This window comes from Arvicola amphibius, chromosome 17 (genome assembly GCF_903992535.2).
Source record: "Arvicola amphibius chromosome 17, mArvAmp1.2, whole genome shotgun sequence".
NCBI classification, from domain to species: Eukaryota; Metazoa; Chordata; class Mammalia; order Rodentia; family Cricetidae; genus Arvicola; species Arvicola amphibius.
Genome location: NC_052063.2, coordinates 5,475,544 through 5,489,772, shown reverse-complemented (window position 1 = coordinate 5,489,772; position 14,229 = coordinate 5,475,544). Strand labels below are relative to the sequence as shown.

General features: G+C 42.1%; 1 protein-coding gene across 1 annotated transcript in view; it reads left to right on the top strand.

Moving 5' to 3' along the window:
• The window catches only part of Ano4 (anoctamin 4), a 150,037-nt gene that overhangs the window by 75,858 nt on the left and 59,950 nt on the right, over nt 1–14,229 (top strand). The window contains exon 9 of the mRNA XM_042054263.1: nt 7,170–7,276. Within this exon, the coding sequence (XP_041910197.1) occupies nt 7,170–7,276 (107 nt within the window). The remainder of the gene's footprint in view (nt 1–7,169; nt 7,277–14,229) is intronic.

The window sequence follows — 14,229 nt, the reverse complement described above, 5'->3', positions numbered from 1 at the left end:
GGTTTTTTTTATTATCTACCATAGTGTTCTCTAGCCATAACTTATTCACATTTCCCACACATAGATAGTGCCCTAGTGGGCTGAGAATATAGTTTACTGGAAGAGTATTGTCTGCTAGAGATACAGATAATTAGTTTGATTGATTGATAGATGAGAGAGAGAGAGAGAGAGAGAGAGAGAGAGAGAGAGAGAGAGAGAGGATTGATTGTAGTATGAATAATAAAAGCCCAGAGACAACTATTGGGGTTCAACCTGAAGATCAGATAATCAAAGCAGCCAATCACTAGAGGCTTTTTACCTCTACCAGATCTTCAGACCGAAAGGGAGAGATGCTGTCTCCATGCATCCTCAGACTCCACACTCCCATGAGTTTCTGTCTCTTTCCCTTTGTGTTCCTCTCCTCACCCAGTCATAATCACTCCTGTCTCCATCTCCCTAATGCTGGGATTAAAGGTGTGTGACTCCAAAACATTGGGATTAAAGATGTGAACCACCACCACCTGGATCTGTTTCTGGATGGATCTTGAGTAGCCCACGGTAGCTTTGAACTCACAGAGATCCGTCTGCCTCTGTCTTCCAAATCCTGGGATTAAAGGTGTGTGTCACCACTGCCTGGCCTGTATGACTGACTAGTGTGGTTGCTTTGCCCTCTGATCTTTAGGCAAGCTTTATTTACTAAAACACAAATAATATACCACTATAGATGATAGACAGATTAGATAGGTGATAGATAGATGGATTGATAGATGATAGATAGATAGATAGATAGATAGATAGATAGATAGATAGATAGATAGATAGATAGATAGATAGATAATGCATGCATACATACATGGATGGGTACATAGATGAATAGGAGAATCCACTCACATCCCAGGATTCCTTCAGCTCTCATTCCAACACTGCATCAAGCTCAAAGCCTAGGATACGCTATTTTGTCTTAGGTTAGATACAAATGAAAATCCTTGGATACAGCTCCATTATGGTCAAAAAAAAAAAAAAAACCTGTGAATGAAAAAGATAAGTAAGTGTTCTGTTCCTACATTTCCAATGTGCAGTGATGGAACAAGGACAAAATAACTGTAATTGACATTATTCTCAACATGGGGAGCCAGAAAACCAAGACCCCCAGAGCAGTCACCTGTAGAGTCGTCCTGAGATCCAGCTGGCACACAGTCCAGGCTACTTTGTTTCAGAAACAAGAAGCTTGCCCTGCTATGTCACCTGGCTCTTTTTCCCACTTTGACACGTCCTAGATTTTTAAGTATGTGAAGGTCAATTATATAGCTATAATTGTCAAATAATTGCAGACCACCATTTCCAGATTCTTAAATACTTTCTGACAGCGCTGCCACTTGAAATTTTAAATCATGGCGATGTTCACGCTGTTGGGAGCACTTGTCCTAATGATCGCAGTGATTCAGGACAGCAGGTTGAAGAGAGGAATCTGGAGAACTGGGTGGACTGGATGTTGGGCACGGAGGAAGGAGGGTGGGGGATGCATTCAAGTTTGTGACTTGTGGAATCGAGTATATGGCAATGTCTTTGTCTTTTAAAGGGGACTAGAGGAAGAAACGAGTGTTCTTTGATAAAACTAGAGATCAAGAGCTTTGCTTTGGATGATATCTAAGCCTGTCCTTGAGCCATAAGGCATTATAACCATCCTTTTCCCAACAAGTAACTATGTTCCCAGAAGACTCAGAGACTTATTGAAGACACAGCTTTCATGGCCGCAGAAAACTTGAACCCAAGTGTTCTGGCAAGTGGCCCTGTGGGGCAATCCTCATCCCTCAACATTCCTAGGCTTCCGCTGTTGCCAAAGGCAAATGTAAGGTTGATATCCCATCAGTGATACAGGGTTAGGCAAAGGATCAGCTATGACATAGGTAACCACAACTAAAATCAATTAAGTTAAAATTTGCCCTCTTAGGCACCCTATCAATAGCTCAAGTTTTCAAGGGATACATAAAGTGCGTGGGAGCCATATTGGATAGCAAGCATAGAGGACACTTTTGTTATTGCTGAGATTTCTGTTCCAAAATGCTGAACTCTAGCTATTCATATTAGAATTACCTAGAATGCGATGAAAGTGGATCCTCATCCTGATGAGCATGGTCTAGGAAGAAATTTAAGGGAAAAAATTAGTTGTTTTCTGCTTTGAGGTTGACGTATTTCATACACTGGCTCTTGAGTATCTTTTCCAAGCTCACACCCTTGAATGTTTGCCTCTCTTTTATCTAGAAAGCTTGGACTCATGTCTGAGAATGGGAGCTAGGTTAGCTCGCCTTTGTGTTTCCTGCACTTAAAATACATGGATATATAATATAATACCCATGTTTCACCCACTTCCATGTGCTATCCACAGTCCCAGTGTATGGTGCTCTGCAAAGAGAAGCCTATTATTTTCTTGTTAAACCCCCACACACACCATATTGTTCCTCGTGTGAGTAGTTGCCAAATGGAAGAGCCAATCAAAAACAACACTGTTTTGTTGTAGCAAACAAACACAACACTAGGGTGTTTGTAGCTAACACCAGCTCCACAGCGCAGTCCTTTCTCGTCCCTCCTCTCCTGGCAAAAAGGACATCGAGACTCTAATACGAAAAACCAAGGCTGCTGGCCATCATGAGAATCAGGAGTTGGATTCTCCTGATTCCAGTTGGATCAGGCTCACCTGTCCATTACTTAGCAAGTCAGCCAGTCCCACGCTCTGAGGAAGACAGTGACATCTAGAAAGGCCCTGTTCACAATCACAAACACATGGGCAAACTGTGCTCCCGAAAGGCCTTTTTACAAATAAACAAGACATGAAACACGGAGGGTTTTTCTTAAAATTTTATTTTTATTCTTTTATTTGTGTATGTGTGTGTCTGACACATGTGTGAGTGCCTGCAGAGAATAGCAAAGGGTGTCAGATCCCCTGGATCTGGAATTTACAGGCAGTTATAAACAGCCTGACATGGGCGCTGGATCTGAACTTGGGTCCTCCGAAGGAATAGCAGACATTCCTAATTGCTGTGCGCCACCTCCGCAGACTCAGAAGATGGCTTGTCAATCCCTCTTTGTCATTTTCTGTGCATCTTAGGATGTTGTATAACCCTGTAAAGAGGTAGAAAAAGGAGATGAATATACAGAGATAGACCACGGAGTTTCTCATCCACCAATCTACTGCTTATTCTCCTTGTCTTTCGTGGTAAAGCTAAGAAAAATCTCAGAACCAAATTCATTTCATCTTGACTTTCTTTTCAGCTCTTGGTACAGGTGATTTTCAGTACATGTGGTAATTTCCCTAAGTGTGCACGCAGGGCTTCTGTCTTATCTTCCCAGGAACCCTATTTTGCATTCAAGACAAATAGTATTGCAGGACATCATACATAGACATACGAACACATATAAACATACATCTTAGGCACCCTCTACAGTCACTCTACATATGGATCACCAAATGTGTGTGTTAGTGCAACTGTGTTCACGTGTCCTCCCTTGGCACAAGCAGCTCTTTAACTGCCTGAACCTTGTTTTCCTCCTATACTGTGCTGGTACCACCCTGCCTGGCTCAGTTTGGATGTTTGTGATACTCGCCACGAGCACCATTGGCCTCCTCCCAGCTCCGGAGTCTCCTCTATGGAGTAGTATCACAGCTTGCTCATCCGATCCCCCACATGAAAAATTAGGTAGGCTATTTCTGGCTTTTACTGTTCTAACTCATGCCATAATGAGCATCCCGGTACATCTGTTACTTTCTACGTGGGCAATTATATCAGTGGAATGCATTTCCAAAAGAGAAGTTTAGATTAGAAGACACATGAATATATTTGTATGATATTGGCCAGTGTGGACAAATGACCCGCAAGGACTTTATACTCCTTCACCATCCTCTCAGCAATGTGTAAGAGCCAGGTTTCTAATCTTGTGGATCCCTTCTCAGAGACTTGTAGCTTGAGACATGTATTTGCCAGAATTGATCAGGCCAGTGTCCATACCAATGCCCGTGTGTGTGTGTGTGTGTGTGTGTGTGTGTGTGTATGATGATTTTGTAGCAAAAAATAAAAAACATTAAAACTACAGTATAGTGAGCTAATTCCTCCTGTTTAAGAGAGTCCACCATCTGCACGATGTCCTAACACATGTTGTATTGTAAGAACGACTCAACCTGGAAGGAATGGGATGGGTAGAAAGAGCTCCAAGAACTGGAGAAGGGGCCAAGGTATAAGACGATAAACTAGCTGAAGTTCTCCGGAAGGTCAGCCCCTTTAAGGATTAGTGTGTGTTTTGCCCCCTGCTAATGCAAGGAGTATAGAATGAGCACAGGAGGGCTCTGCCTCCAGGAAGCTGGCATGGAGAAGCCTGTGAAATCCTGTAGCTGTGGTAGGGCCAGCAGCTGTGAAGACCACAAACTCTGAGACCTTCCCAGATATTCTTCTGTTTACCATCTCATCCAGTTCTTACAAAAACATGAGTAAACATGAGTTAACCTCAACTCCCAACTATGGCCCAATACCACATAGTGCATGGCAAAGATTGGGAGTACACTGGGGTCTTTTTGACTTCGGAGTATTCAGGGGAGAACCGGAGATGATGAGCATGCCCGAGGCTCAATTCCTGTATTTCTCCTCAGCCTATCGGTGGCTTTCTTGCTTCTTTCTCTTCATAAAGTCGTGCTACAACTTACGATGGAGAGGGGGATCAGTCAAGAGTATTCAATGGAGACATGTCCTAAGCTGAGATACAAAGAGAGTGGGAACAGGAACATCCCAGGTAGAGCAGCCAGACTGACCTTGGGGAGCACCAACCTTCAGGAGTTAGGAAGTGCCCAAAGTAGAGAGAAAAGCAGACAGATGTGGTATTGAGGAGGTCAGCCTCTGCAGCCAGGACTACCTGAGCTCTATTCCTAACTTAGAACGGTGTCTGCCTCACACCCATTCTGTTTGCTCTCCCTCTAGACTGTCTCAATGCTAGGTACAGCCAAGATATAAAGAAGAAGGAAGTCAAATGTATACCTTATCTGTAGGGTTTATAATGGAGAACTATTGCATGTTCTCAGAGTTGTAAACAGTGCTGTCAAATGAGAAGAAAGGGGAAAACCATTTAATGGGGGAGACAGGGGCCTTTAGCTCTGAATGGTCCCATCAAGTGGGGTTGAACTTGTGGGCTTCCTGGTGTAAGTCCAAGTGGGCTTTTTATTGACTGCCTTTTTGTTTATGACATCCTTATTTGACATGAAAATGTAACGACCTGCCTCAAATAAGGTGAACAAGCAGAGGAGGACAGGTTGAAAAAGAACTGCATGTGGGTGTCACTCTTGAATTTCTCCTTTTTCTCTTTGGTACCATAAAATATCTCAAGAAAACCCAAGTTGAAATCTAACAGAAGCCCTGCAGCTGCTCCAGCTGCTCTGCCTTCTCTTCTGTTCATGTCACATTACCTGTAGAGTCACATCTAGGAGGGACCTTAAAGGAAGCAAAGTGTGTGTGAGGTTATTGCTCCAAGGAATCAGCTGATACGATTTTCATGTCTTTACATTCTCTAGCTTGCATCTCCTTATATGTCATCCCACTACCCAACCTGAGTCCCAGAATGAAGCCCAAGTAGGATGTCCTTCCTCTGGGCAAATTACGTCTCTTCCTCTCCCCAACCAACTCCTGAGAAGCTGTCTTTTGTAAGAAAAACATGTGATGACCATTTCCTGGATGCAAATCCTCTGTGCCCTCCCATATCTGTATTCTAACCAGGGACATGGAGTTAGTTCTCATCCACTTCTCCCAAGTCAGCTCACACTCTCAAGTAGGAGAATGTTCGTGCAAAAGAAGGAGGAGTCTGCCCTTCCTGATGTAGGAGCAGGTTTGTCTCATTCATAATCTGCCTTCCTCTCCAGACTTAATCTCAAAGACAAAGATATGATCTGTTTTCCATATCAATGCCTTCTAGATTATCCTCTGTAAACATCTGGTGAAAACGTGTAAACAGGTGATAGTACATAATGGTCAGGGGTTGTGAGAGAAACAGTTCAGAGGCAGGAGGATTGCCCTTTAAAGGAATAGGGGTGCAATTAGAGACCGTGAAAACTTGACGGAACAATGATCTCCATGCTTAGTTTGGAGGAACTAGCTGCCAACACTTCCGGGGCTTCACATTGCATTCCACTTGTAGGGAACCCACTCTAAGTCTACTGGGTTGATAAACCTTATATTTAAAGAAGTAATTTTGATAAAATATTATATGTGTTATATGTATAATATTGATGGTAGTCTACAGTTCATCACATCTGGGGGGAAGAGCAGACATGACCACTTCATGGTGAATTTGTATGGTCTTAGATCCTGTCTGTTACTTGAAAAATCTGTCCTTAGAATAGCATGGCTACTGGAAATGAAAGGCTAACATTATTGTTGGGTAGAGAAGTAGAGAGAGGAAGAATCTAGGAGCTATATTGGAACTGGCAGGACGACTAAAAGAGAGCAAAAAAGTCTTAAGTATGTGCTTTAGAAAGTTTTCACCAGGAAAGACTATGGGAAAGAAGACCAGGCTCAGAGCTGAGTCCCGGATGCTGAGTTCTCACCTTAGTCCCGCCCCAAACTGGATCTTGTCGCCTCACTTCTCTCTGCATTGCTCAAGCCAACGTGGAATCCGAAACTCCCTGAAGCAGTTCTGTGAACAGAACGTGGGAGAGGGCAGGGCCAAAGACACAAGAAGATTAAAGACAGAATTAACTGAATCCCAGCACTTGGGAGGCAGAGGCAGACGGATCTCTGTGAGTTTGAGGTCAGCCTGGTCTACAAAGCCAGGATTGTTTAACAGAGAAACCCTGTCTCGAAAAACAAAACGAAACAAAAAAATAAAATTAACTTCATTGAGAAAAAAATAAATGAGATACACCTAAATTACTGTTAACTTGTTTTAAGGTTTCTTGATTTCATAAAGCCCTGATTTTATCCCACTGTTATATCAGTTGATATCAATGTCCAAGGTCCCAAGAACCAACACTGTACAGAGTTGTGAGCTACCCTGGTGTGATCTCTGGGCTCCTGCACGCTGTTCCAGGTGTGCCCTCTAGGACTGGCTGCAGATACCCCCACCCCAGAAGCACCCAGATAGAACAGGCAAATTCTTTTACCTCCCATTAATCTTCAACTTGTGTTTTCAATGTGTGTGTGTGTGTGTGTGTACAGCTTCATCATTCACAACAAAGACACCTTCTTCAACAATGCCACCAGAAGCAGGATCGTGCATCATATTTTACAAAGAATAAAGTATGAAGAGGGCAAAAACAAAATTGGTGAGTACCTTGCCCGCATTACAAACACTTGGTGTTGGGGATTCTATAGACCCTGTCCTTGGGCCTCCTTACACCCTCCAACTACCCCCTTGATGGAGGATTCACAAGTGTACTTAACATCCTTAATTACCTCCTTTGAACAGCATTTTATCTCATTTTATCTCTGACCATTGAGGCAGTCTCTCAATTTATCAGATGTTTATGGAGCACTCATGAGCAAGGGATCAAGGGGATAAATGCAGTTCCTTTCTTACAGCTTGTCAATAGAAAGCTAATAGATACATAAATACAATAATCAACATAAATAAATGATAAAATGTGTCACTCTGAAGGTAGACTGCAGAAATCACCGAGTTTGAGTGGTAGGGAAAGCTTACCTGAGACACTGAAATATGAGCTGAGCTGAGAGCGGCAGAGGCAGCGTAGGAGGACGGAAGGGTGTGGTGTCCCCTGAAGGGGTCAGAGATGAAGGGGTGCAGAGATGGAGTTATTCAAACGAGTCTCATATCCCCCGCTAAGCAGCCTTCAGACACTATATTTTATGCATTTTAGAGAGTAAGTCCATATTCTGTGATCATGCCTTATTAAATAAGTTACTCTATATCAGGAAGGTTTGGGCGACTTTGTCCATATCTGTGTCCCAGCAAAACTGTTACTTAAACAATGCAGTAAGAAGGCAGAAACATCCATCACCGGAACAAGTAGATCTTAATATAAATAATTAACTGTGGGAAGGGTTGGGGTTGTGGAGGACTGGCTGTCCAAGAAACGCAGGAATGGAGAGGAGAGCAGGCCCTCCATGAAATCCAGCCCTCCGTGATCTCAGCCTTCCATGGTCCCAATCCTCCATCTTATTAGGCTGAGGCCTAGAAGTGTTACAAGAGCAAAGCAAAGCAGTCTGCCGGAGGCTTGCAGAAGACTTGCTTTCTTGGAGTACACGAGACAACTGTCTAAGGTTCCAGGGAAGCATCACCCCCCAGAGCCGTGTATAAAGATACCAGCATGCCCTCAGTCTCACCACACACTGCCGGTGCCGGTACTACAGCGGTAGATGCTAAAGAAATTTGCCGAGGGGAGTTCTGGATCTAGGAAGCAAGCCTCTTCCTCCAGCAGTGTCCGCCAGTACCTCCAGATGGCAAAGCTTAGCCCCGTGTCGTCCAACATCCAGAAATGAAGTGGATCCTTAAGGTCCACTTCTCCTGCTGAGAAGCGGAGTGGAGACGCCTCTGGAGCTGAGGGCAAATCCATCCATTACTGACTTGTAGCGAAAATGACCTACTCATCACACTTCTTGTGGGTAAGGCTGGACGGCTGAATAAATCATTTTAGCCACCGGATCCACAACCTCAGACACCTCAGTCGCTCCGCCAAATCCAGAGAGGCGACGTTTAACAATTTGTAAATGTAATATCCTACGCGCGGATTCATTCGGCGAAACGGCTACCCTGCGGGGTGTGGGAGACATGTTGTACAACACCGCTGCGAGCGGAACAGATTTGAGAGTTTCCCGGACTCGGGCTCAGTGTGAGTCACTAGCTTAATGAAGCTGTGAGAAACAAGCGGGGTGGGGTGGGGAGGTACTTTAATGCTCAACAGCACAAAGTAAAATGTGATGGGGAAAAGTGGATCACTCCCTGCTCCACGTTTGAAGACGTGCGGAATGGAACACCAGAGAGCTTCAGTGCAGGTGGGTCTGGGAAGCCTGAACTGCATCTAGGTCATTCTTAACGTGGATGGGGTGATAACTGCCCACAGTCTCTGCAGCTGTCATCCTCTCTTGAGACACATCCTCATCTCCATGTCTCTGGTGACATTCTGGCTGGAGGAAATTCCTCCTTCTGAATTCCTGTGACTGTGTTTTATGTTTTGATTTGTTTGTTTTTGTTTTTGTTTTGTTTTTTGAGACAGTTTCACAGAGTATTTCTGGCTGTCCTGGAACTCGCACCGTAAACCAGGCTGGCCTCGAACTCACAGAGATCTGCCTTTCTCTGCCTCGGGAGTGCTGGGATTAGGGGCGTGCGCCACCCTTGCTCAGCTATCTTTTTGTTAATTTTATTGTTAGTCACACACATCTCATTTTGTTGTCTTGAGATACTTTCTATGACACTATGCAAATCTGCCACCTAAAGAGACTCACTCTTGACACTGATCTCCTAGATAGTTTAAATATTGCCTAAATCAATTTCTTCACGTTAGTTCCTTTACTACGGTTTATTAAGATGAACCTGAGTTGTGCCGTGCACAGCTTTCTATTATATTTTTTTTCAGTTTACATGGTCTTATAATAAATAGCAAGCAAATCAATGGGAAACTGTGGAAAGAGCTATTAAGGACTATTTCAGAAACTAAAAATAGCTCGAAATCAGTGTCATTACTTACATTTTATTATTATTATTATTATTATTATTATTATTATTATTATTGGCATATCCTACAACTCATAACACACCATTATGTTGCACGCCTGCTACTGAAGAGTACTAGTTAAGTTGACACGTCCTTAAGTCTTAAGGAGTAATCTTATTCATTTTTACCATCAGTGCTGGTTGTCTAGGAGTATAAATTAATAAATGTTCGCTGAGCTGCATTCAAGACTTGTTAAACCTAATGTGTCCCTTTCACCATCCCTACATGGACAAAAACTTGGCACTGACACCATGGGGCAATTATGATGCCAATTTTTTTTTTCATCTCCAATTTTGAGCTGTTCTCACAACTAATCCAGGAGAGATGCAAAGAGGAGAAAGAATGGTTTCAGTATTCCTAAAGAGTACTGAATGCCACGTTGTTACCTGTCAGAAGAGTCTTGGTAGAAAACTCTCTAGGTTCATGATGAAGAAGGAGGATTCTATTCAAGGACCCCATCCTTACAAGCTGGTAAAGAGCATTCGGCTGTAGAGCACAGGCCTGAGTTCTGATTTCCAGCACTACCAATAATAAACAATTAAACAAACGAATGCTCGGAAAACTGGTCAAGAAGAAAGGGAAGCATGTTGAATTAGAAAATCAATCAAAGAATAAATTGTCAAGCAGTAAATTACGAGGCTGTGTAATTAGCTGGAAAATATAAAGTAAAACTACAAATGGTTTGTTTATCTAATATTTCACTGTCATCTCTGGTTTCATAAGAGGAAGAAAACACATTGGGAGGAAACCTGAACTTCGTGATAGAATTGACGTTCAGCCTGTGCTCTCTGCTGCCGAAAACCCTTTATGAAAATGTCACCTTGCATGAGACAACACTGACCAGAAGCAACACAAGAGTACTGATTTCTAGACATGGTTCACAAAGGTCTTTTGGTGGAGTTGTGAACTGCCACTGTGTAAGGTTTTCAGCCTCATTCTGAATGGGTTCCAGTAGGAAAGTCAAATGTAGTAAAGCCCACTTTCAAGATCGCAATTAACAACTCAACAAAGACTCAGTTATGTACATGTACATATACAATAACTCTTGAAATTGATTTGTATTCTCAAGTTTTGTGTTTAGAAGGAGGACTTCAGGGGAAAGACTATAAATCTTAGTGGAATTTAGACAAAGCCATCCTTGCCATCTAATAGGTCCCCGGGAGTCCTGTTTGGTTGGGTTTTTTTTTCCTAATTCTCAGTAGAGATTCCAGGAAACCTAAGCTTTTACATAATCAATACTTTACCCATACTCTGCAAAGTGTCTGTTGAAGAGCTCAAGTGTATTAGATCAAAACAAATGTCCCCTAGGGTTTGCATTTTAAGTGTGCTCCTTAGACCCTGACATTAACGTCAGGCATTCTGAGCCATGAGTGTGTTACTATGATTAAAAGTATCAATGACTGAATGTCGGAAGGGAGTAAGTACACATGCAGTTTCCTGTTAGGCTGGGTTCCTGGAGTCTGGTCAGGACCTAACATGTAGAGAGTGTTCATCAAGAAGGGAATAAGAGCCACTTGAGAGATATAAAACCTACCTACGCTTTTGGAGGCCTTTAAAAATGATTTGATTAACTCTTTGAGAATTTCGTATGAGGCACTTGTTCGGAACACATTCACCCCAGCTCATCCTCTCGGCTCCTCCCAGATCCATCGCTACCCCCCTAATGACCTCTAATGTTGTGAACTCCTTTTTAAAATGTTTAAGAGCCCATTGACTACAATTTGTGCTGTGTGCTCATGGGACTGGGGCTATTCACTGCAGTGTGGCTACTAGGAGCCACACTCTCCAACACAGTTAGCTCTTCCCGCCCACGATGCCATCAGCTGTAATAGAGCTCCTCCGTGGGTCATGTCTACTCATGAACCTCTTCGTACTTTGTGCTGTATGTTTACCGACTTGATCGTGGGGTGGGGGGGGCAACCACAGCTGTGCAGAAAATAAGTGACTGCAGTGTACTCGGCCACAAATGAGACATCTGTATCACACATCCTTCCCCAAGGCTCAGGGACCATCATGGAAGAGGGGATGGAAAGGCTGGGGTTCATCTTAGGAAGCCTCATGAATCGTGATCTGAAAACATTGCCTGAGACTTCTCTCAAAAGAATACAGCATAAAATGCATGAAAAATCATTTTAAGATGTTGAGCACTGATGAAGCATTCAGAAAAGTCACATAAGAATAATAAGGAGTATATGGTACTAAACAAACTTACCTGATGTGTGTAAGAAGAAACATCCAAAGAGCACATTCTCTATAAGAATATTTTTGTAAATAGCCAAGTTGGCTGTATCTGAGAATTTGGGGTGCTAAGACTGATGTATGGTGCATTTAAGTCTAGCCTGGGTTATGAAGCTAAGTTCTAGGCCAGTCTAATATATAGCAAGGTGCTATCTCAATTATACACAAAAGATATTTATAGAAGTGGAAGAAAAATTTGGGAAGGAAATGGAGACTTTAAGAAAGAAGAAAAAAACAAGATGGACATGAAAAACTAAGTAAACCAAACAAAAATCACACCGAAGAACATCACCAAACTCAAAATAAAAATACAGGGATCAAGGACCACACCATGAAAATACTGCGTAAACAAGCATGACCACAATGTCAAAGAACCCTGTACTATGATCAAGATATCAATCTAGAGAATCCACGGGCCAGAAGAAAGAGCTGCAATAGAAATTAAAGGTAAAAAGAATCTACTCACTGCTTCATAGCAGAAAATCCCCCAAATCTATAGGAAAACATGTATAAAATTACTTAAAGTATCAAATAAATATAACCAGAGAAGATTGTCCACAGTATAGCATAGAATAAACTCATACAGCTATATAGCCACCTGATCTTCCACAGAAGTGTCAGAAGCATTGGGAAAAGACAGTTTTCTTGGCTAGTGGTGTTGGGAAAACTGTATATTCACACTGAAAAAAAAATGGAACTAGATCTGTTTGTCTCATTGCAAACAAAACTTCATTCTATGTGGCTGGGTACCCTTAATGCAATGTCTGAAACTTCTAGAGGAAAACAGGCAAATCAGTTCAAGGTATAGACATAGGCAAGGACTAATGGAAAAGATTCAAAGAACAGGAAGCAACCCCAAGGCTGAATGCACAGGGTGGCAGGGAATCAGGAAGCTTCATCATCAGAGTGAAGGGAACAGAAACACAGAACAAGTATTCTCTGGTTTCAGCGCTTTACAGGCTTCCAGTAAGTATGAATGTCAGTAGTATAATTGTTGACAAGTAGGTCTGTAGAACATAGAGAATCCAGAAATGGAACCACACATATTTGAATAATTAATTGTTGTCAATGGCTCACAAGTGAGTCAGTGGATAAAGGATTCCCTTTTCAGCGGTGCTATTATAGTAATTAGGATCAACTTCAAACAATCACACTTGGACCCATATACAAAAAGGACCTTAAGTGAACCATACCTCTGTGTATAAAAAAAAAAAGTCTAGGTGCAAATATTTGTGATATGGGTTAATTGAGGATTTTTTAAATGGTATCTCTGAAAATAAAAGAAACAGAAACAGACAAATTGAAGCTCATAAATATTGAAATTTTACTCTTCAGAGAAATATCGTCTTAAGAGAACAAGAAGAGAATCCACACATTAAGAGAAAAAGGTTTTCAAAGCATATATCTAATAGGTTATATCCAGAACATATTAAAGCACCCAAAACTATATTATAAAATGTTAATGGTTGTTAAGACTTCATATGTGGCATGACAGTGACCAGCAAGCATATGCACCCTCTTTACCAGGAAGGTACAAACTAATCAATGATGAGCTTGTCAGATTGACTGAAATTAAAATGGCCGACTATACCAACTATCATTGAGTACAGGGAGAATCTGAAATTCAGTATGCTGCTGGTGAATTGTGCATGACATAAAAAATGTTCCGAAGGTAGATTCAAGAGGATTTCCAAGTTTGAAGTCATAATAAACTACCTAACAGATTCTAGGCTTCTGAGGGTGCAGAGTGAGACCCTGTCTCCAAAACAGAAGAAATGAATGATGTGAAGTGGAGAAGGGAAAAAAGAGACAAAGAAAGTGGAAGTTAATAATAATTAATAGTCATCAATCAGGAGGTTGAAGACAGCAAAATGTGGAGTTTGAGATAGTCTGGGCTAGAGAGGGAGTTCTAGGCCAGCAAGTGCTATGGGACAATGGTCTTATACCCTATAAAAGTTTGTCAGTTGTACTGGTTTAATGAAATGCTGATTGGCCAGGAAGTATAGGTGGGGTGACCATAACAGAATTCTGGGAAGCAGAAAGACTCAGTCTGCAGTCATCACCCAGACATAGAGGAAGCAAGATGAGAATGCCTCACTGATAAAAGGTACCAAGCCATGTGGCTGACACAGACAAGAATTATGGGTTAATGTAGGATGTAAGAATTAGTTAATAAGAAAGCCTGCCCTATTGCTTCTCTATCCAAGCACTGTACCAGGATTCCTCTGCCATTTTTCTTTTTGAGAACCTAATTCTCCAAAACCTTCTTTACGGCAGTGGAAATAATCAACAAAATGAAAAAGCAGCTT